Source organism: Chenopodium album, chromosome 22, assembly GCF_948465745.1.
Source record: "Chenopodium album chromosome 22, dcCheAlbu1.1, whole genome shotgun sequence".
Lineage (NCBI taxonomy): Eukaryota > Viridiplantae > Streptophyta > Magnoliopsida > Caryophyllales > Amaranthaceae > Chenopodium > Chenopodium album.
In genome coordinates, this window is record NC_137855.1 from 10,885,967 (window position 1) to 10,909,701 (window position 23,735).

A 23,735-nucleotide genomic window follows, 5' to 3' on the forward strand; every position below is an offset into this window, starting at 1 on the left:
ACCAAAAATTCAAATTAGAATTTTTAGAAGAAGCAGAACAACAAGGAGTGTGTAGTGGTAACATTTGTTCTAAGTGGATGCACGAAAATTCTTTTTCGTGGCGGCAACCTCAAAAGTGTCATACTTTCTTGGCCATCCTCTTTCCTGTCACTGAATCTCTTATACTTTCTTGATCATCCTCTTTACCGCTACTGATTTTCTGCCACTAAAACTCTTACACTTTTGTGATCATCCTCTTTCCCGCCACTAAGGCTCTGATATCACCGACGCTGTTTTGACTACTATTTGATGGTAATATAATGCAAATATCCTAATAATTTCTAAAGCACACCTTAGCATAACATATTTTGAATTTATTATTTTTTTGAGCTTTTTTTAATTTATTACTTTGTTATTGATATGCGATATATATATATACATATACACATTTTTCTTTTCAATATTGATTATATAAAAGAGAATATGTGAGGTAGTGTAAGAAATTACAAAAGAAGTTAGCAATTCTATACATCAAATGAGTAATACAATCTAATATCTAATATATTTATATAATATATAAAAGGGAGTATTTTTTAATTTTAGTTTTTTAGATAAATATTAATTCAAAAATTATGAAAATCCTAAATCCTAATTAAATATAAGATAAAAATAATAACGAAATATGAAAAGTGATTATAATAAATATATATTAAAAAAATCCTGAATCCTCTCATCATTTTTCATTTATTCGACTAAAAGATTAAATAGTACATTAACAATATTTATTATATTTAAATGTAAAAATTTATCACCATTTTAAAATTCAACATTTTTTTCAATTCCATATAAACTCAATCAATGTCAATCCCACACAAATCAACGTACAATTTGAAACACTTTTACATATGGAAGCATATATATTTAGAAGTTGAACATCATAAAATTCTTAACGCAATGAACGATCATTAATTAAGGATCCAGTAATTAACCATGTATTATCTTGATATTGTTAATTGTACAAAGGAGGTGGAAGGTCAATCAATTTCACCTTTTACACAAAGTGAAAAAAAGTTTAGGTTAAACAAATATACTGTATATAGTTTCACATATTTTATTTTCTTTCTTTTTTTTTTTCCTTTAAGAATTGGTTTGTTATGTTGTCTAAACTTTATGAAAAAATGAAAAGAAAATTTTATAAAATATATAGTGTTTATATATATAAACCTTAATTTGTATAAATTTCTAATGGTAAAGTTTGTAATCTCCCACATCACTCACCATCATTATTTCAATCACATAATCTTTGATCCACCAACTTATACTTACTTAATAAGGGTGTGTTATGTTCACATGATTTTCACTTATCTAAATTTATTAGACTTTATTAAAACTTATTTTAGTTCTAATTTGAATTTGGGTAACCCTTATCAAAACTAATATTATTTTTCTTGAAATGAACTTATTTGAACTTGTATGAGCTTATTAAACCTAAAATAAGTAAAAATAAATTGAACAAAACATGCCTTGAGAAATGAATAAGCTAAGGTATACAAGGATTAATTTAATAATTATTACAATAGATGTGCATGTTGAATTCAAATATTAATACAGACCCGTGCATCGCACGTTGGTGTTAAATTTACCTATATTTATAACCAATTTCTTATGAATTAATTAGGTTACTTGATTGGAATATTTTTTTGCAGATGTAGCATGACTTTTTAGGGTTTTTTCTACCTGATAACCCTTTATTATTAACTTTCTAAAGTTGTGCCCAACTCTTTTGAAAGTTACACGCAATATAACCTTCAAGTACAATTAGTGAATCAACAATGACCTTGCCGTTAACGGATTATGTCTTGTTAATTCAATCACCATTAGTGGGGCCTACTCTTCAGCTACTATTTTTTTCCGATTTTGTGGTAAAAAATATTTTGTTAAAGGTTTAGGGGTCATTTTTGGTCGTTATGAGACCAAAGGGAACTCGAATTTGGCAAGAACATAGTGTAAATATCTCATTAAGCATATCAAAAAATGTTTCAAATTGCGTGTCATTAGTTTTTTTTGGTGCAAAAATTATTCGAGCAAGGTTTTAAGGGTCATTTTTTGTCTTGTTAGAACCCAAATAAAGCTCAAAATTGACAAAAAATAATGTAATTATCTCATTTAAATTTTAAAACGCGTCAATTGCGTTATTTCTTAACATGCATAATGAGGCAATACATTTATTTTTGCTGATTATAAACTAAATTTGGAATTATAAAAAAAAAAAACACGAAACCTAACCTAAGCAATTTCCACTGCTAAAAAATAATAATACGCGAATTGTGACACTTCTTAATATGTATAACGAGACATAAATGTTATTTTGTTACCAAATCAGAGCTCAATTTGGACTCATAATTAAAAGCCATGACAGCTAAAACCTCTAACTAAATATTTTATAGCATGCAAATTGAGAAAAAATATTAATATGTGGAGTGTGGGCCCCACTAATGGTAATTGAATCAATAAGACGAAATTCGTTGATGGCAAGGTCATTGTTGAGTTACTAATTAATTGCATTCGAAGGTTACAACGTGTAACTTTCAAATGGAGTGGGGACAACTTAGAAAAGTCAATAGTAGAGGGTAACCACGTAGAAAAATCCGATTTTTTTATTAATATATATATATTTTCTTCTATAAAAGATTAGTGCATTTACCATGAGTGTAATTTTTTTTTTTGTTTTTGTTTTTTGGGCTAGAAGAATGACACTAGAACCTCTCACAAATCCTTCCGGCTCGGGTTAGCTGGCTAAGACACTTTGGGATTGAAGGAGGAGAGGAAGGGTAAGGGTATTCCAACTCCAGAGTGCCTCTAGTGGGGTTTGATGCCACAACCTCTGGATTAAGAAATGCAAACTGTAATACCCCATATTTTTGTACGTATTTTATTTAAAATATGTATTTTGTGAAGTATTTAAATAATTTGAAATGTTTTTAATTAAGATATTTTAATTATTTATTTTTAATTAGTTTGGAATATTTTATAAAAAGAAAGTTTATTTGATTAATTATTTTATCAAAGTTGGGGTTTATTTTAGGAAAGTTTTATTTTAACAAAGTTTTATTAGAAAAGGGATTAGGAAAGAGTAAAGAAGGAAAGATTAGGTAAGAAGTGTTTCTAGAGAAAAAAAAAGGGTATAAATAATCAATACTTGGCCAAATTAAACTCTGCCTAGAGTGGAGAAAACCCAAGGTAAATTTCTCTCTTCTTTCTAATACTTTTTCTTTCTTTTTCCCCTTCCCCTTTTCGGCTAGCACCACCGTCGGCCACCACCAAAGCACCGGCAACAGCAGCAACGCCACCAGTAGCACGGCAGCAGCCAGCTGTGGTGCCGTGGCTGTTGTCCGACTCCCGAAAAAAAAATTGATTTTTGTTTTATTTCTTGTTTAACCCTAGATCTAATTGTTAATTATGGGTTTTATGATTAAAATTATGTTGTTTGATTATAATTAGTATGTAATTTAATTTTCAGATTTTAATTTTAATTAAAAAGCCTCAATTTTGAAACCCTAGATTCATAAATTAATAATTATTGAAGGATTATGATGTAGGGTGGATTAAGCCTTTAATTTAAGTGTTTTAAAGTATAATTATAGCAAGTTTTCATTAATGTTTAATGCTGGAATTTTTGGTAGTATGCTCAAAGTTAAGTTTCTTTAAGGAACTAGTTATTGACGCGGGCGATGCCCCGGATCATCATAAATTCATAAGTTTGTTTGATCAAATTAATTTAGAAGGGTTGATGTTGAAAAATATTAATAACTATATGAAAATATAATATGAAAAGTTTTTCAATTAAAATTAGACCAATGAAGAGTTTTTGTTAAAGAGACTAAACATTAATACAATTCATTAATACGGTGAGAGAAGAGGGATGATACGTAGGATTACATGTAGTGTGATAGAATATATAATATTTTAGATATTTTGTAAATAATATACTTGATATACCTTTGTGTAAATATGTTAATATTAGGGTTACTCTTAGAATAGGGTTGTACACCTATATATATTATTCTAATGAGAGCACTCCAACAAAAGGTGATTTACACAATCATACATGGTATCACAGCCAATAGGGTTTCCTCTCTTTTCCCTAAACCCTAGATCCCTCACCGTAGCCTCCTGCCTCACGCATCTTCCATGGCTATCGATGATCAAACTCCTCCTCCCCCCTCCCCCTCCTCCTCCCCCTCCCACCTATCACCCGGCGTTTGTTGTTAATAATATCAAGACCATCATCCCTATTGTTCTTGATCAAGAAGAAAGCCAATACGCTACTTGGGTGGAACTTTTCCAAATCCATGCTTGTGCCTATAATGTCCTAGACCATATAGACAGCACCGTTTCTCGACCTTCCGACCTTGATGATTTCACTTGGAAACTCTTGGATGCCATTGTTAAGCAATGGATATATGGCACTATCTCGAAGGACCATGTGAACACTATCATGAAACCCGGTGCTACCGCTCTTGAACTTTGGAAACGATTGGAGGAACTTTTCTATGACAATAAGCACACTCGTGCTGTATATTTGGAGGAACAATTAACACCACTTGCCTTGAGAATTTTGCCAACATGTCCGAGCACACTAGGCAAATCAAGCTACTTGCGGATCAACTCACCATCGTAGGCAGCCCGGTTTCGGAAGGTAAGATGGTTTTGTAATTAATCACTAGCCTGCCTAAGGGGGAGTACGACACGGTGGCTGCCATGATTCAGTAGTCCGATCCCTTGCCCAGCTTCAATGTTGCTCGATCGAGATTTCTCTTGGAGGAGACGAGAAAGTCGAAACAAGAAGAGCATACTCAACAAGCGTTGGTGGCCCAATCTGCCTCGGGTCAGTCCTCAACGCCACCTCAAACCACCGGTGATCAGACACGTGGGTCCAACAACCAGGGTGGTGGCGGCAACGGCCGCGAGCGTGGCCGCAACAATTCTCGTGGAGGGAAGACCAAAGGGGGCAGTGGGCGTGGCAAGTCCTCTTCTGCCGCACCTAATTCTCAACAAACCTGCCAGCAACAGCAGCCCAATCCGAATTGGGCCACCCAACAACAGCAACAGCAGGCCAGCCTCAGTGGGCCAGCTCAAAGAAAGAGGATTAGGCCTCGCCTCCTTGCCCTTACCCAACATCACCTGCTGCCTTTTATCAGCGCCCTCCTCAAAGCTCTATCTTAGGCCCACGGACGGCCCAGCAAGCCTACTTTGCACTAGTCTAGCCTCAACAGGGATACGGGCCTCTAATGTCTCATACCGAATTGGACCAGGCCTACAGTTCTATGAGCATGCAATCTCTTAATGACGGGTGGTACATGGACACGGGCCTTTATATATTATTCTAATGAGAATAGTATTCTAACAAAAGGTGATTTACATGATCATACATAGTGCATATGTGGCATATGGGTGACACATGTCGTTAGCATGTTTGTAGTGCATATGTGGCATATGGGTGACACATGTCGTTAGCATGTTGTCCCCGTGAGTTTTAATAATATTATAGATTTTAATCACCCATTAATTGGGATTAAAGTATGAGGTTTTAAATAAAATTTCAACTTGTTTTCAATTAATTTTGAGTGGTTTAATAAGAGTATATATTGTTGTAAATTTGGTATGGAGTAGATATTAATACCTCCTTATGATTTTGTTTTGTAGGAGAATTTCAATTAAGTGATTTCGCTTAGTCGTGGCGATTTAAAGATCATATTCAAGGTACGTTCGCGTACTTGGCATATTTATGGGTGATGTAGTAGCATGCTAGGTTTGGTTAATTGAATTACAAGTAGTATCATACTAAGATTTATGTTTGGAATTGTGGATTATTAATGTTGGTGATTGATTATGAAGCATGGATTGGAAATTATATTTTGGCATGTTTTATATGAACCACACTTTTATTTATGGCATGTTATAATGCATGTTTAATTAAACTAAATGTTTAATTTGGTTTGGAATATTAAAAAAGAATTTTATTATGGTTCATATAATTTTTATTGATGCTCTAAGCATGAGGAAAAAACTATTTAAGTGTCTTTGTACACGAGGAATGAATTATATTTTGGTGCCTTAGTGCACTTAAGGTGTTTTTAACACCGATGGATAGGATTAGTGGCGCTTTATGTGTTTAAGGTGTCTTTGACACCGAGGTAGGTTTAAAAAAGATTCAACATTAAATATTATGTGGTCATTAATTATTCAAGAATTAAATAGGTATGTTTGATTGTTTGAATAATTGTCGTTGATTGAATGATTATGGTTTGCGAGTCATCACCAAGTCTAATAATTTGTAAATAGCGTAAAGTGAAAGAGATTACGCACCAAAGCTCTTGGAACGTATACAGCTTGAGTATGAACATATGGGGGGATTTATGTGACTTTATATTTGATCATAACTTCTACTGGAGTATTACGCGCAGGAATTCCACCACTTACGAGTGGTTATTGATGCTGGCACGGTTAGCTCCTGTGTCAGTAACCCCATTATTGGGGGAGGTTAGTTGGGAAACCCATTTGATGCGTAATCAACGCTAAATAAGTTATTTAGTTGTCTAGTTGTGAAGTATTGTTAAATGTTGTGTGCTTGTAAACAGGTGCATTGAGGTAAGTGTGTGTTGATAGGTGAAAGCATATTAGTGTGTTTATATACGCTTATGTACTCAGCTTTGCTGATTGTATGTTTGTGTGTTTATTGGCCTTGTCTTTAACTTGGCCCTATGATGACCCATTTTTAATGGAGAATAGTGGAAACAAGTAGTGAGAAGCTTTTCAAGTGATTGAAGCATATTCATGACGGGGCATGAGTGAAGAACGAATCATGCTAGTTTCTATTAGTTTATGATGTGTTGTATGCTTTAATTATTTTTTGATATTATTATTCATGACTTCATGAGACTAACATAAAGTTTGAGGTCTGTTTGGTTTTTGATAAGGGCCTACAATGGTTCCAAGTTGTAGGTTGAATTTATTTTACTTCGTTTGACTTTGGTTTTGACTTTACTTTTGTTTGGTTTGGTTTTTTAAGTTGACTTGTTTAAATGGTTTGGATTAAGTCTTCCGCTGTGTGTCTTTAATAGTTGCCTTAGCCATTTTCACGGTGGCGGTAATGTCTTAAATTTTTCAATTTCGAGTTTTAAAGAGTAAAGCAGGTATTTTAAAGGAAAGGAATTTCTAGGATGTTACACAAACCTTACCACTAGCTTAGTTTGGTAACACTAACATCTAGGGGGTCAGCTCAGGTAAATGGTTCGATTTCGGGTTGGGTTTATTGGTCGAGTTATAATGGGATGTTTTATAACGGGTTGAAATAATTAGCGTGTTTGTTCAGGTCGGTTTTCAAAATTATCGGGTCAGTTCGGTTTGGTTTTTTAATTGCAGTTTATATTTGGGTCGGGTCCTAATTAGGTCGGGTTGTAATCGGTTCGAGTCATAATCGGGTCGGGTTGAACTATGTTGGTTTGAAAATGGGTTTAGCTAGTTTAAAGTGGGTTTGGGTTCTAAAGATTTCGAGTCTTAATCGGGCTGAGTTATAATCGGTTCGTATCATAATCAGTTTGCATTTAATTGGGTTGGTTTGAAAAAGGATTTTGGTTTGATATAGATTGGGTGAATTCGGGTCGGCTCATTATCGGTTTGGGTTAAACAGGGTTTTCTTGAAAACGGGTTTACCCAATTTGAAGCGGGTTTAAGTTCAAATTATATTGAGTTAAAATCAAGTCAAATCATTATCGTATTGCGTTAATCACATAATGGGTAAAAACTAATCACAATAATCGAGTTAAATCCTAAATAAGTTGGGTTTATCGAATGGTGAGTTAAAACAAGTCGCATTATAAAAATATTGGGTTTTGGGTTGAAAACGCTTCGATTAAAAGGAGTTACATATTGAATACAAATCGGTCTTAACGAGTTTTAGGTTGTAAACGGTTTGATATCAGTGGTTTACAGGTTGTAAACGGTACGGTCACAATGGATTACGTCCTTACGAGTTATAAACGGTTCGGTCACAACGCGTTACAGGTTGGAACAGTTGAAGTTTATTTGATTTTTATCGAATTTAAAAGGTGTTGGTTAAAAATGGGTCGGGTTACTACGGAGTTTTTCTGACGTAATCGGTTGAGATTGTTTTCATTTTTTGTTACGGTTCGGCGTGATAACGGGTCGAGTCATCAATGGTCTTCACAAAACAATTCAGTTTTGTTTCTGGTTGGAAAAAAATTGGGTTAGGTCGATTTTCAAAAAACAAATTTTTAACTATTCGATTCCTTTTCAAATCGGTTAGGAACATTCAAGTTTAACGGTTCGAGTTAAAATTGACAAATCTACGTACTAACAAAGGGATGGAGAGAGTACTCATTCAAAGATTAGGAGAAAAATATGTTTCTGATGTGAGATCTATTCTTTGTGGTCTCTACTTGATTTCTGTAAATGTCGTTTGACTTGTTTAATTTATGCTATTACTCGTTCAATTTCACACTGTATTGCTGTAAAGCCTGCAATTCTGTAGTTTCCATCATAAACACAAGCAAGTTAACAACTGCGTAACTGAGAGCGCGAGAAAACCTTCTACCTTCAACCTCCAACCTCCAACAATGGCGGGTGACTTATTCGGCGACTTACCACCCCCTTCATACCTTTCACCTCCTCCTGAAGAACAACAACTTCATCTTCAACCTCGCAAATCTGTCAAAATCAATGAAAATAATTCAACAACTAGTATTATTAAAGACACAAATCCACTCCCTCCTCCTCCCCTCAAAAGTGCCCTCAAACGATCCAAACCTCCAGAATCTACCCCAAATGAAGGTAATTTTGCCCCCCTTTTTAATCAATTACTTTAATTTATCTGTTTAATTGTGTATAATTTTGATTTCATGTTTTAATTTATGCATTATGATTGTTAATTAGATTGTTATTGCTTGTTGGTTGATTCATTTGTGTATATATATATCTGGTGATTACGATTATTGCTGACTTCAAGTAATGGGGTTGGTCATTTTAGGGTTTCTGATTAGGAAAGTTAGTTATTTTATTTTTTTTTAGAATTGAATGATTATTAGAAGGTAAAGTTTAAGATTATATGGTTCGGAGTTTTAGTAATTTTGAATGATGTTGATTGCGTTTGATTCGCTGTTGGATTGAGTATTAGTGATTAAGGGTCGTTGTCGATTTGAATTCATAGGCCTGTTACTATAGTGGGTCTAGATAAGCTTAACTGAACAATTTTTAATAAAAAAAAAAAAGACATGCTATTGATTGTAATTTATTGGCTTCTGAATGAAGTTCGGTGATTTAGGCTTGTCGCAACATATAAGCAGAGCTGTATTGAAACAAGAAATGCTATTGATTATAGTAGATTCGCGCTTTGGATTATTTAAGTGGTTAAGGATTGTTGTGGATATGAATTCGTCTGCTTACTATAGTGGTCTAAATAAGCAGAGATGAAGGAGGATTGGTGTTGCTGTTCGGTTTTGGATAAAGTTTGGTGATCAATGGATGTTGCCGGCTTAAATTCTTATATCTAGTTTATACTATACTTTGTATAAAGTTTCTAGTTAAGCGTAGATAGTTTGGTGAATGAAAAGATGTTAATCAAGAACAATTTAAGGTATCATTTTATGGTCTAAAAAAGTTTCAACTTACCTTTGTCTTTGAATTTAGGTATTAAGAAGTTTCCTGGTTTCACATATTTGTGACTCTTTCCTGTCGTAGGTGATATAATAATTTTATCTAGATTTTCCAATTTTTTCCAAGGTATCTTGAATCATTTGTATTTCTAGAATTCTAGAAAGCAATAAGTCAATGAAGGTTCAATTTCGTCTGGTTTAGTTTGCTGAAATTGCGAATATAGGTTGATCTAGAGGGATCCTACTGAAAGTTGTTTTAGTCTTGGGATGTCTCATGTGAGACAATATCATCAATTTTCAATTGCTGACTGCTATTTTCTTACAGTAACCTTCCAAATTCCATATGCATTTCATAACTTTTCGAGCTATGGAAAGACTTGAGAGAAATTATGTTCTTATATAATCTTTTATGACTATTTATGTCTAAGCATAACACTAAAATGCTAGTAAGGTGCTGAATTATTTTTAACTCATTTCAGAGGTTGGATCTGGAAAGAAATTGAGGTTTAAAACCTCAACGGATGCTTCTATATCACAAATTGTAGAGGCCATGCAGAAGATAGCCTCCCACATCGGAAATTCTGCTAAGTTCAGTAAAGCTTCGAAGTTGGCTATACAGTTGATTCAGGCTGGAAGTGTCAAACCTGAAACGGCTGATCACTTCTTTTCCATACTGGAAGCAGCAATGTTTTCGCCTACTTCATGCAATAATGCTTCTGCACGATCAGATTATCATGCATTGTTCTCTGCGGCACAAGATGCAAAAGATGTAAGTTTATCAATGATCTTGAATGCATGGTTATCTCTGTTATTATGATTGTTGATTTCATATTTGATACATTTCTGTAGAGATGACTCTCCTTTTGTTGACTGCAGTGTCTGAATAAGAAGCAGAAGAATCAACTAACTGTATGGACCATCCGAGCTCTGGTGGCAAATGACTTGTATACTGATGACAGCTTTGTGGTAAGCATTTTGGAACTTTGCTTATGATATCATGTGTCACAAATTTAAAGTGAATATGTGATCAAAATATTGAGCTGGGGTTATGCATTCAGGCGCTATCTGTTACTAATTTTCTTCTATAGAATGTGTTGGAAATGAAGATGATGTTAGAGATGATGATATATCTGTTAGTACTATCATAGATAGGTTAGTCAGCATTAAATATCAGTATGACTTTGCAACCCATAATTATTTTGTAACTAAAATGATGGCAGTATAGGTTAATTAATTATTATGAGAAAGCTGCTAAGTTTTTTGTAATCAAGTATTCTTCAGATTGAGTGATGATTATTGCTTTATCACCTGGGGGAGGGGCTGATGCCTATAGATCTAATTAAGAAACACTGTATAGAAATAAAGGAGCCCTATTAGGGCTTAATACTTAGGTATATTTCTGATAAGAATATTTTACTTAAGATTTAGTTGTGGATAGTGTACAATATTGGTATGCATGCAATCTGCTGTGGGGATTTGATGCACTTTGAGGATGGGATAAAGTTGGTCTAAGAAGAGGAATTTGCCAAATGTTCTATGCTCAAAGTGATTTGTTTTCTACTCTAGGATGGATTGATGTATGAGTTTTTGATGGCATGTGTTATTTCTGTGAGATAGAAGCTTATGGTCAGAGTTGCCCCTTATATATTAGTTACCACTTTTGGTCCATAGTGATTTTCTGGCATGGCTGCTGGATAATAATTTATATTAGAATAAAGGTTTATTTGTGCCTATCAAATCATAAGTTATGACCTCATTGGGGCCTTGCGTTATGAATTTGTGTTGGTTTAAGTGTATTAATACAATGAGGAAAGAACAAAGAAGGGGATTACAAACTATTTTTCCCTTGTAAATAATTGTTTTTGAGGTGGCATAGAAATTTCAAAAATGTTTTTAGGTGCAAGGTGTTTTGGAAATTGGCAAAAATAAGTTTTCTGAGTGTCTCTTCTTATAAACATTTTTACATGCTCCCATTTCCAATATATTACTAGAACAGCAGGATTTACCCTTCAGTGTTTCTGTGATTTCAGCAGGATTTACCCTTCAGTGTTTCTGTGATTTCTAAGATGTTTTGTGCTTCTGTGGCTAACTGGATGGTATTGTAGGCAATTCAGAGTTTCCAAATGTAGAAGCTAGGGTGTTTGGGATTTATGTTTGTCAAACAGGTTCAGAATGGGTGTTATGCTAAAGTTAGATACTTTATTTAGTCTTGCATGATTCCTGTCAACATGTGTTCTTCAGGGAATTAAATGGTTGCAGAAACATGGCAGTGGAAATTACATCTTCGTGCACAGGGATCATTGACCTGATGAACACTGTCAGCCTATACTGGTGTGTTTATACACCACAGTCATTTCATGCTTATGCTTGTAAATGGGTTTCTTAGATCACAACCATGGATGGCCCCGGGGGTGGAGGGGGGGGGGGGGGTTGGGAGGATGGGGAACATGTACTTTGTTTACTTGCTTGCAAATATGTGCCTTTGACCTCACCTTGTTAGCCCAACTGCCCATTATAACAATTTATACAAATTTTTAATATCTTCTTCTGATCTCTGAATGTCCTTTCTTTCATGATTTAACTTGGATTCAATCTTATATTTAGATCTAATGCTCCTGCAATGTTATTTGCCTCTGAGTTCTGACACATCTATTGCACTCAATCCAGAAATTAGATGAAAATTTAGAAAAGCAGATTTCAATTGTCGCAAAAATGGCGAGGAAGATATAAATGAGTAAGTTTCTTCGATTCGTTGGTTAAGCTACAACAAAAGCTCTGGTCAAATTTAAGTGTTTTCAATTCTCAAAGAGATACATCAAACCACCAAACCCCTACTCGTGTAACCTAAGTATCAATACACCAGCGTGTTACTTATTTTGAGAGGTCTACAGCTAACTCTCTATATAACAGTTTTGGGGCCAGGAGATAGAAAATACATTAAAAAAATAAAATAAAATAAAATTAGTTGCAGCTAGAGAGGGTTTAGTATTCATTAAAATAAGAACAGACAAAGAATGGAGAGGAAATTTCTTATCCATGTCTGTCATAACTCATATGCTAACAATGCCAAACGTGGCTATTTTTATTTAAATTATATATTTTCCCTGATCTCAACCTCATGAAGCAGATGAGTATTCATTTCCTGTCTCTACAGGTAACTAACATGGGGTAATAGTAAAAAGCAAATTTTGTAGATTGGAGAGGTGCATGAAATTGTATGGGTTAGGTAAGCAATTTCTGTTTTTCATCTATAGACCTCTTCACAGTTAGTTTTCGTATGGCAAGTTGGCAACCCCTTTTTTTCTGTGAAGCTTTTAAGTTTTTAGGCTTTACCAGGCTGGTAGCTGTCTTGACTTTTTTACATTATTTCCTATTCTAATGATAGTTTTTGGCATTCTGGCCAATGTGAATCTTCATTGGTGTAAATTGTTTTATAATGTACTTTCCTGAGCCTATGATGCGTGTGCTACCTTGGTTAACATTCTTGTTCGGGCTACATGCAGTTCTCAAAAGCTGCTGGTCGTGTCAAAGATTTGATATCCAATCTTCCTGTTGCGACCAAGGAAGATGATGCTGAGGAAGCTGCAGCACTTCAAGATGAGAAGGAAAGGGTAAGTAGAGAGGTTCAGTCAAGCCAGGATGTGATTCCTTCTGATCTTTCTACTGAGCTTACCACCAAAGAAGAGTTAGATCCTTTTGGGCTTGATGCCCTTATCTCAAGTAAACCGAAAAAAGATGAGAAAGCAAAAAATAATAAAGGGAAGGAGGATGAAGAAGAGACGATGAGATTTCTGAGGTTACAAAGAGAAGCCATAATCAATTGTTTGGAGATAGCTGCAAAGCGCTATAAAATCCCATGGTTTGTTCTTGCGCCCCTTTGCTACAAGTTAATTACTTCATTCTCTTTTTTTTTTTGTGCTAACAACAATGGATTCTCATTTGCAGGTGTCAGACTGTCATTGACATACTGGTAAAACACGCCTATGACCATGTATCACGGTTTACCTCTCAACAGAGAGATGCTATAGGGAAACTTTGGACTTCAATACGAGAGCAACTTAATCGTCGAAAACAAGGGAAGTCAGTTTCCGGTAAGCTTGATGTGACTGCTTTTGAATCTCTTCAAGAGAAGTACTCGAATGAAAAGATCAGCATTCGTCGTGCTGTTGGGGGTGCTGGGGACCGACGTTGTCAGCAGTGGCTTGGTTGATTGGCTTTATATACCTTCGTTTGTACCAGCTAAATCTTGTACACTTATTTAAGCAAATGGTGTTTAGAGAATGTCATTTTCAGCAAAAGAGCTGTAAAGCTTCAACTGTATATACTGTACTTTCTAGTTATATAACGATTCATTATCGTTCCCTATTTCTTTTTGTAATGCATTACCAGTAGTCACCACAAGAACACGATCCTTCTGAGAAATGGTGGAAGCGATTACGGTCCCTAACTATGATGGTCCTCTTATAGATCTTGGACAGGAGTTTTGTAGCAGTATGGCAATCATCACAAACCCTTAGATTTTTTACAATCCGAATAGGAGTACTGGGAGCTTTGTTAATAAGGCCAAAAGCCATGGCAATCTTCTCACTGTGATACTTGAGTGACTTCTCTCTTTCTCTCTCTTCTATGTTAAGCAGTACTACAGAAGTATCCGGCTTGTAACCAGCTTCCTCCAGTTTGCAGAGCATCTCCTCGAGCATGTCATCAATTTCTTCAAATTGTGCGTGTGCCTGAAATCCTGTTGTGAACTCATGCACTGCACCATTGACCTCGATAAGACTAATTCCCGGTTCCTTTTTCATTCCTCTGTTTTTCATGGCTTTTCTCACACTCACTACATTCTTCCATCTCTTCTCTGTTGCATAGATATTGGAGATAAGAACATTATGACCGCAGCTATCAGGATCTATCTCAAGCAGCTTTGAAGAGGCTAGTTCCCCCAGGTTAGGGTCCTTATGAACCTTGCAAGCGGCAAGCAGAGCACCCCACACGGCTACATTAGGTTTTATTGGCATGGTTTGTATAATATCATATGCTTCATGAAGCAAACCTGCTCTCCCTAAAAGATCCACCATGCAACCATAGTGCTCAATCTTTGGTAACAAGCCATACTTGTTCTTCATTTTTTCGAAAACCCTGTTTCCTTCTGTTACCAAACCTGCATGACTACAAGCACTAAGCAATCCGATGAATGTAATTTCATTTGGTTTGATCTGCAAATTTTCCATTTTAGTAAAGAGCTCTAAAGCTTTCTCGCCGAAACCATGCATACCGAACCCCAATATCATACAGTTCCACATGCATATATCTCTATCTGTAGCTTCTTCGAACAGCCTGTAGGCTGTAGTTATATCACCACATTTGGCATACATATCAATAAGAGCAGTATTGAGTACTATGTCTGTATCTATCCTTTGCTTATCTATGTACGCGTGAATCCACTTTCCCAAGTCAAGTGCACCTGATTCTGCACAGAATGATACTAGGCTAACCATAGTTACCTGATTAGGCTTTATACTGCTTTCTCTCATTAGAACAAGGAGATCAATCGCCTTTTCAATGCAATTTCCTCGAGTATAAGCTGATATGAGGGCTGTCCAAGTCATAATATCCCTTCTCTCCATTTTATCAAAAACCGTTTGTGCACTACTGATTTCACAGCACTTACCATACATATCTATCAGAGAAGTAGCCAGAGGTAAAGTCATGGCAAACCCATTTCTGATAACATAACCATGCAGCTGCTTTCCTAATTCCAAAGCCTCAACTGATCCACATTCCGCGATCAAACTCAGCAAAGTGACTTCATTTGGTAAAATCCCATCTTCTATCATCTGCCTAAAAAGTCTTACACCCTCCTCTACAGCATTGCAACGAATGTAGCCTGCAACCATTGCTGTATAAGTATAGACATTCTTTTCGGTTAGTCTATCAAACAAAGAGCGCGCAACAACTACATTCCCACACTTAGCATGCATCTCTATCAGAGTAGTAGTCAAATTAGCTCCTAACTGATTCATGTTGCTATTCTTGATCACATAAGCAAACATGGGCTTTGTAAATTCCTTGTTCCCAACATCTGCCAGCAGCTTTAGAATACTAATCATCGTACTTTCACTCGGCTTCACTAAGTTATACTGCATTTGTCTGATCATTCTCAGAGCTTCATCAAACACCCTTTGCTTAACATATCCCCTAATCATTGTATTCCAAGAAACAACATCTCTTTTCACCAGTTTTTCGAACACGAGCCGTGCAGAACTCAGAAACCCACATTCACAGTACATTTGAATCAGAGTATTCCCCACAAAAACATCAAAATCTAACCCATTTTTTAGAGCAAACCCATGAATCTCTCTACCAGAAAAAACACAACCAATCTGTGAACAAGATTTCAGAAGTGAAGAAACTAAAAAACTGTCAATTTCAAAGTTCATTTCTCTCATTTGGGCATATATATTTAGTGCATATTTTGGTTGATTATTCTTATTATAAGATGTTATGAGGAAATTATATCGAGCAAACGAGGTTGAATGTAAAAGGATTGTAGGATGAATTTCATAAGAATTTTGGAAGTTTGTTTTCAGAAAGTGAGCATGAATTTGCTTAGTTTCATCAGTGGTGAATTGATTATGATTTGGTTGTTGAAGTTTAAGTTTGAATGTGGGAAGATTTTGGTGTTGGTGTATTTGGATTCTCAAAGGAGGTAAGCAAGTTGTTGTTGCCATAATTTGGTGGATTAGATTTGGTAAGGTAACGGTTGTTATTTAAGAGTTGTAGCCACACAAAAACATTGTCACATCCACATATTACATGATTGTTTGAATTATAAAAAGGAATATAATATCTTGTGTACTACTTGCAAATATCTAGATGACAAAATTGGACCCAATCTATTAATATACTCTCCATGTGAATGCCAATTTGGTAATAAGAATGCATTAGAACATAAGTTACAATTATTTTCCTCAAAAATAACACAAGTTACAATGATTTTACATTTGCTTATTCACTGGAGCCGTATTTTAAATAATCTTTATGTTAATTGGAGTTCAATTTGAGTGATTTCCATTGATCAATGTACATAATATTACAATAATACGAGTCTTATCTGTGATAGAAAATCTCGAAAGATAAGGTACAATATTAAGAAAGTACATCATAACATATCCTAAACTATGACAAAGAATGAGTTTTTCTATATCCTCTATCACAACCCCGTAGCCATAGCGGGAGGAGGTCAAACACTAAAACTAGATCTAAAGTCAAAATAGTTGGCACAGTAAGCCTTTCTTGAAAATGTATGCAAACATATATCGTGTAAGAACGTGCTAATAAACCCGTACATGACCCTATGCCACCTTTTTTTTTTTAAAGGAAACCCTATGCCACCTTTTCCCGAGCAAAAGGTTAATAATTCCAAATAAGTACATTTTAACTTAGATAAATTCAATAAGTCAAAATGAGCCACAAGGGTAATGTAGGTTACAAATGGGGGGTGAGAGGATTTGAACCTGTGACCTATCGTACATAGATCCTCAATCTTAACCACTAGGCTAAGAATTCATCGTTCTTCTAGTCTTGATTATGTCTTAATGAATACTCTCTCTATCCACATTTGTTTGCCCCATTTGTCTCTTCATGTCTACTCTCTATAAACAAATCTTAAAATCTGTTTATGCAAAAATTAAAAGAATATGATATTATAAAATTGTACATTAAAACATATCCAACAAGACTCCATATAACTACTCGTATATATAATTACTTACAAATTAGTGACAATTTGCAGTCAAGTTCTAAAATATGACTTACAAAGACGTAATAGGGCAAAAAATTAAAGGCAGAGGGATTAATAATTTTGATTTAAATAAATTTAGCTCAAACCCACATCAGTCCGTGTCAAAGTCAAGCTATATTTCTCAAATCGATTAATAATTAATTAGTAATCAAATAATCAAATCCTATGAAGAATATTCATAATTCTCTTATAAAATAAATTAAAATGATTATATTCTCTATATATGGTATATACTATACCATCAAAATCATAGTCTTCACTCCTTAACCTCCTCAAAAAATATCCCAAAACTTACAAATACACATATCACTCCATCATTCATTACACTACCCTCCCTTTTTTCTCCTCAAAACAAGATAAGGTGATAAATCAATCACTCAATCTCCCTCCAATTCCCAAACTTTCACCATGCTATCTCTCTCCTCCTCCCACTCCCTTTCTTCCTCCACCACCCTCTTCTCCACCACCACCAAACACCTCCTCCCACCACCTTCCTCCACCTCTTTTCGCCTCCCCAACAAACAACAACACATCTCCTCTTACTCTCCCCCACCTATTGTCTCCAACCTCATCATCCCCAAATCCTCCTCTTCTTCCCCTCAACCCCAAAACCTCTACCAACCCTTCCGCCCTCCCCCCAACCCCCTCCCCCAAAAATACAAGAACCTCGATACCGCCTCGATTATCGAGGTTCTTGCTAATCGTCTTGGTTTATGGTACGAGTATGCCCCCCTTATCTCCACCCTGTTCAGAGACGGGTTTACTCCACCTTCAATTGAGGAACTCACTGGTATCACCGGTGTAGAGCAGAATCTCCTCGTTGTTGCTGCTCAGGTGAGGGAATCCATTGCTGAGTCCCCCATTATTAAGCCTGAAACTCTTGCTTTCTTTGAAAATGGTGGGGCTGAGCTTTTGTACGAGATTCGGATGTTGAACACGGCGCAGAGGGCTGCTACTGCGAACTATGTTGTTCGGAATCGATTGGATGGGGAAAGAGCGCGGGAAATTGCCAGGAGTATTAAGGATTTTCCGGCGAGGAAAGATGAGCCGGGGTTTGGGTGTTTTGATTATAATTCTCCTGGGGATTGTTGGGCGTTTTGGCATTATCGGCTTTCGAGGGAGTTCATGAATCCGTCGGAGAGGAGGAGCTCTGCTTTGGCGACGGCGTTGGAGGTTGCTGATACGGATAAGGCGAGGGCGACTGTGAGGGAGGAGATTGACGGGAAGAAGGAAGGGAAAGGGGAGGAGGTTGTGAAGGCGGCGATTAAGGTGCCGGTGGTGAGGTTGAAGATGGGGGAGGTTGCGGAGGCCACGACTGTGGTGGTTTTACCGGTTTCGCAGGCGGTTGATGGGGAGAGTGGGGTGGGGAGGGTGCCTAGGGAGTGTAGGAGTGAAGGGGAGTTTGGGGTTGTGGTTGCTAATGAGGGGTGGGATAGGTGGGTGGTGCTACCGAGGTGGATTCCGTTGGCGGGGATTGGGAGTGGTGGTGTGGCGGTGGCGTTTAGTAATGCTAAAGTGTTGCCGTGGAGGGTGAATAGGTGGTATGTGGATGAGCCGGTTTTGGTGGTGATTGATAGGAATAGGAGGGAAGTAGAGGTTGATGATGGGTTTTACTTGGTTGCTAGGAAGGGTGGTGATGATGGAGGGTTAAAGGTGGAGAAAGGTTCGGTTTTGAAGGAAATGGGGGTGGCCGAGAGCTTAGGGACGGTTGTGATTGTGGTTAGGCCGCCTAAAGAAGAGGTTGATGATCAATTGAGTGATGAAGATTGGGATTGATTGTTTAGTTTAGAAGGGGGTTCTTGGGGTGAGTCTTTTTGGGGTAGATTCATGTAGATGCAAAAGAGACCAAAGATCATTGTAGTTGTATGATGACTATTGCTCTAGTATAGAGCTTGTAATTTTGTTTTCTTTGTTTTGAAATGGATACATATTATTCAATCTTTTACACCGAGATGTAATTTGAAGTGTTCTTCTGCAAATCAATTGTCTATTTGAGTAATTAGCAGTGAAAGAATAAAGACAAAACTGCCATATCTCTTCAATGTTGCCAATGCATCAGCTAGTTTAATCAAGCAAATAATAGTACTCAGCACTCTTGAATTCAAGCAACTCTGTTTGAATGCCAGATTCAGAAACTGTGAAATTCAGCTGATCTAATGGCATAGCACTATGCGCAAAAAGCACATAGAATAACAGACCAGAGGATCCACAATGGCATAGTGGCGATTTTGTTTTCCCATCGCAACAAATACTCAGGAAACGAGAGATTAATATATTAACTTGAAACAAGTGGAACAGGGCAATTGCCAATATCTAACTGTTATTCGAAATAAATTTTCGAACTCCCAACTATTTAGCCTGCTGAAATAAAGCCTTAGAAAGCTAGCATCTCTGATGGAAAGTACACGTACTTATCCAGCACCACATTTCTTGTTTCTTGGACGACCTATTATAAGATACATGAAGACTTATGAGGGTTTAAAAACTACTCAGAATACTGCGAAGGACACTTACTTCTAAAGCACTTTTGATGCTTTCTAATCAATTATCAGGTAGCTGCCCACAGTCTTCTATGACAACCGGAGATTTAGTTCTTCCATCATCACTACCCTGTTTCTCCATATCCGTAACCACATTATAGCCTTCGACAACTTTGCCAAAAACCACGTGCTTTCCATCCAGCCATGATGTCTTTGCAGTGCAAATAAAGAACTGTGAGCCATTACTATTTGGTCCAGAATTTGCCATAGAGAGAATACCGGGTCCTGTATGCTTCAACTTGAAGTTCTCATCTGGAAACTTCAAACCATAAATTGATTCTCCTCCAGTTCCATTTCCCCTGGTGAAATCCCCACCCTGACACATGAAATCTGGGATAATTCGGTGAAATGCTGAGCCCTTGTAATGGAGTGGCTTCCCAGCTTTTCCAATTCCTTTCTCCCCAGTGCACAGAGCACGGAAGTTGTCAGCTGTTTTGGGGGTAACATCAGCAAAGAGCTCCATAACAACTCGACCAGCCTTCTTAGTCCCAATCAGAATGTCAAAAAAAACCTTGGGATTCGGCTTTGCCATCTTGCTCTTCAAAGTGTTGCTACTGAATCCAAATCAAGAACCTCAAGAATCAAACAAAGCCAAGTACATAAAAAGAAAACACAAGTAAAATTACATAACATCTGACCAAAATATTCAGATACAAACTAACCCAAGTAGCCAGTAGCCACACTCATTAACTAACGACAGAAATAAGCAACCTTCAACTAATTGTGCTTTACATAAATAAATCAATATGAAACCACCAAAACCAAATGACAAACGCGATAATCAAGCAATGCAGAGATAAGCAACCTTCAACTAAATGTGATTTACAGATGTAAATCAATGGGAAACCACTAAAACCAAATGATAAACGAGGTAATCAACCAATGCAGAGATAAGCAAACTTAAACTAACTGTGATTTACAGATATCAAATCAATATGAAACCACCAAAAGACAAAAGCGATGATCAAGTAAAGTGGCATCACTGATATCCAAATGAAGTTCATTGCTCAACCAAACAAAAGCACCAACTAAAATTCTCCTAAATTATGCATCTCCACACCTAACTGAGTTCTTGTTCTTCATATTCAAACGCCGGAAATCGTTTCGGATGCTTACACAATATTGGATTGAATATACAGGACAAATCCTTCCAACCCCAATACACTAAAATCAAATTATTAACAAAAAAAATGTAAATTTTATTTCAATTAAAACAAATCTTTACAAAAATGGGTACATTTACTCATTTATACACTAATTTTATGTTTAACTTCTTGGAATTTGTAATCAATGTTCGTCACCCAGAAAAAAAAATCCCCAATAAATATAGAGATAATATAAGCTGATTGACGACATTTATGATATTGCACAGCTATTGAGCTCAACAGGTTACTAAAATTATAAAACCAGCAAGCCTTCGATAAGTGCTTCTTTCTCAAACAATTATTACACCAATCAAAATCGAAAAACCCTAATTTTTAATGGATTCATGAATTCTTATGAAGCGGAAATTAGAATGTGGAATTGAAGTAAGGAAACAAAAATGCTACAGATACATTGAAAATGAAGAAGCAGATAAACATGAGTATGATAGTGGAGAGAGAATACAGTGTGAAAATGTACCTGTTACTCAGTGTTGAGTGTAGAATGCTTGGCGTTTGACGGTGATGCTGATGCTGATGCAGAGAGGTTTAGGGTTTTAAGATGGAGTTGATTTGATATCTATAGTCTGTCTTTAGAGGCTGAGCTCTATAGTGCTTCTTTTTTTCTTTTTTTGGTGACCCTTAATTTTTGTGGTAGGAATTTCTTTTTTTTATTGAGTACTAGTTGTGCCATCGCGCGCGATGCGCGCGATAGCCCAATTCACACGTATTGGATCGAAATAAATCGAACGTTTTAAAGGACACAAATTAAGGATTTGTTGTGTTTGGTGGTATAAATGGCCGGGGTTGTTGCTACTTAACATGGATATAATTAGGGGTGTCTGTTCGGTTTTCGGTTTGGATTTAGTCCGAATCCGATCCAATTCGAAATATAATTCGGTTTTCAATTTTTCAATCCGATTCGATCCAAATTTCTCTCTTGATCCAATCCGATCCAATCCGAATTAAAATTCGGTTATTTGGATTTGATCCGAAAATCCGAATTATAATACATTATTTTTTAGCGTCTAATACGATCATAAAAATAAAGTTTTAATATAAATATAAGTCTTCAAAATCATGATTAAAATAAATATTTCAACATCAAGCCATTAATTAATTAATACAAAGTCTCCCTAATTTATTTTATGTAGAAGTAACTATTTAACCTAAACTTCAAAAAACATATTTACACAAGCTTAATTTTGCAATTCGGTTTTCGGTTTGGATTGGATTCAAATGGGTCAATCCGATCCAATCCGAAAATCCGAATTTTCAAAAAATCTCAATCCGATCCGATCCGATTTAAAGTTTGGATCCGATCCGAATTGATAATTCCGTTTGGATTGGATTGGATTTCGGTTTTTATCCAAATTGTGGTCACCCCTATATATAATAATACGTTATGCAATCTTTAGTTTAGTGCATAGTGTGAATAGTGTGAACATTTTAATAGAAATTAATTTTACAGTATTAAACTTATTCTTACTAAACTTAAATTATTTTTACTATATTGAAATTATTTTTACCGAATAATATTTGATTAATTTGTTAAAAAAAATCCGGCTAAAAAAATCGATAAGTTATGTTAAGTCAACTTTTCAATCAAAAATACTTCCTTTGTTTTGGAATTATTGCACCAACTATAATTTTAACACTATTCACATTATCCATGTTAGATGGATATAATGTTTGATGAAAAGGTAACGATTAGAAATAATACGTTATGCAATCTTTAGTTTAGTGGATATCGGGGTATTTTATGTCTGATTTTTGGTTACATTTTTGCAAAACAGGTCTTTAAAGTAATAGTTCGGCGTGTCTATATAATTGGAGACTCGATTGACACGCGTGCATAAATATTGTACATGTAGGGAAGGTTATGAAAAGCTATTTTCTATTTTTAGATTGTTTAAGAGTACGTACACTAAAGTTGTACTTTGGAAGTCTTAAGGTCTATATTCTTTTGGATGTTGTCATGATTGCTGAGATTGCTACTGGATTGGTCGATTGATGTACTTGGGTTGCGTGGTCTATAAATTCTGCTTTGCCTTTCTTGTCTGCTTTTCAGTCTTCTTTTTCTATTTCTTTTTCTCCTAAAAAATTAATTTCTTCTTGCGCAACAATGGCTAGTACTGACAGCACTGCTACTTCTGGGAGGGTGTTTACACCTCCGATTTGGAGACCAAATGAATTGAGATCAAAGGAAGAGAATGCTGCAAGCTTTCGTGCGTATGTGACAGATTTGACGGAGAAGATGAATACTCACTTGGAATTTCTAGAACAAGAAATTTCAAGAGCAGGGAAAGGAAAAAAGGAAAAAGGGGAATCCAGTAGGAAGAGAAAAAGAGAAATTGAGAGAGATGGTTGTGGAGACTGGCCTGTTATTATTATTGAATCAGAAAGCGAAAAACTTCTAAATGATCCTAAAGAAGGAGGTGAGGAAGAAGGGAACGAGGATGATGCTAGAGGGAAAAATACGGCTGAGGAAGATGGTAAGAAAGAAGGAGGTGAGTCAGAAGAAGGGGAAGATACTGAAGAAGAGGAGGAGACCGAGGAAGATGATGAGACTGATGAGAATGCTGAAAGTGATATGAAT

At 36.0% G+C, this 23,735-nt stretch overlaps 2 protein-coding genes and 2 pseudogenes across 4 annotated transcripts; 2 read left to right on the forward strand and 2 right to left on the reverse strand.

Moving 5' to 3' along the window:
- The first annotated feature begins 8,388 nt into the window (after window positions 1-8,388).
- On the forward strand, window positions 8,389-14,018 carry LOC145605326 (uncharacterized). The gene is made up of 5 exons (XM_081661361.1): window positions 8,389-8,832; window positions 10,133-10,422; window positions 10,530-10,619; window positions 13,157-13,512; window positions 13,599-14,018. Exons 1-5 carry the CDS (start codon window positions 8,619-8,621, stop codon window positions 13,861-13,863), a joined length of 1,215 nt encoding a protein of 404 aa, XP_081517487.1. The 5' UTR covers window positions 8,389-8,618; the 3' UTR covers window positions 13,864-14,018.
- LOC145605325 (pentatricopeptide repeat-containing protein At1g11290, chloroplastic pseudogene) lies at window positions 13,982-16,227 on the reverse strand (annotated as a pseudogene).
- A 1,487-nt stretch (window positions 16,228-17,714) lies between these two features.
- Window positions 17,715-19,405, forward strand: LOC145605902 (rubisco accumulation factor 1.1, chloroplastic pseudogene; annotated as a pseudogene).
- A 296-nt stretch (window positions 19,406-19,701) lies between these two features.
- Window positions 19,702-21,779, reverse strand: LOC145605903 (peptidyl-prolyl cis-trans isomerase CYP19-3-like). 3 transcript variants are annotated; one of them, XM_081661967.1, is made up of 2 exons: window positions 21,618-21,779; window positions 19,702-20,545 (listed from the first exon to the last, which is right to left on the reverse strand). In XM_081661967.1, exon 2 carries the CDS (start codon window positions 20,524-20,526, stop codon window positions 19,996-19,998), a length of 531 nt encoding a protein of 176 aa, XP_081518093.1. In that variant the 5' UTR covers window positions 20,527-20,545; window positions 21,618-21,779; the 3' UTR covers window positions 19,702-19,995. The 3 variants fall into 3 exon arrangements, with proteins under 3 accessions (XP_081518093.1, XP_081518092.1, XP_081518091.1); XM_081661966.1 differs by having other exon boundaries at window positions 19,702-20,567; window positions 21,618-21,777; XM_081661965.1 differs by having other exon boundaries at window positions 19,702-20,548; window positions 21,618-21,775.
- Window positions 21,780-23,735: the final 1,956 nt, after the last annotated feature.

What these genes read in the sequence shown, in the direction of transcription:
- LOC145605326 (XM_081661361.1), top strand. Translation starts at nt 8,619, where the DNA reads ATGGCGGGTGACTTATTCGGCGACTTACCACCCCCTTCATACCTTTCA. An exon ending in AGAATCTACCCCAAATGAAG is followed by an intron (nt 8,833 to 10,132) that starts GTAATTTTGCCC and finishes AACTCATTTCAG; the next exon opens with AGGTTGGATCTGGAAAGAAA. An exon ending in ATACTGATGACAGCTTTGTG is followed by an intron (nt 10,620 to 13,156) that starts GTAAGCATTTTG and finishes GGCTACATGCAG; the next exon opens with TTCTCAAAAGCTGCTGGTCG.
- LOC145605903 (XM_081661967.1), bottom strand. Translation starts at nt 20,526, where the DNA reads ATGGCAAAGCCGAATCCCAAGGTTTTTTTTGACATTCTGATTGGGACT.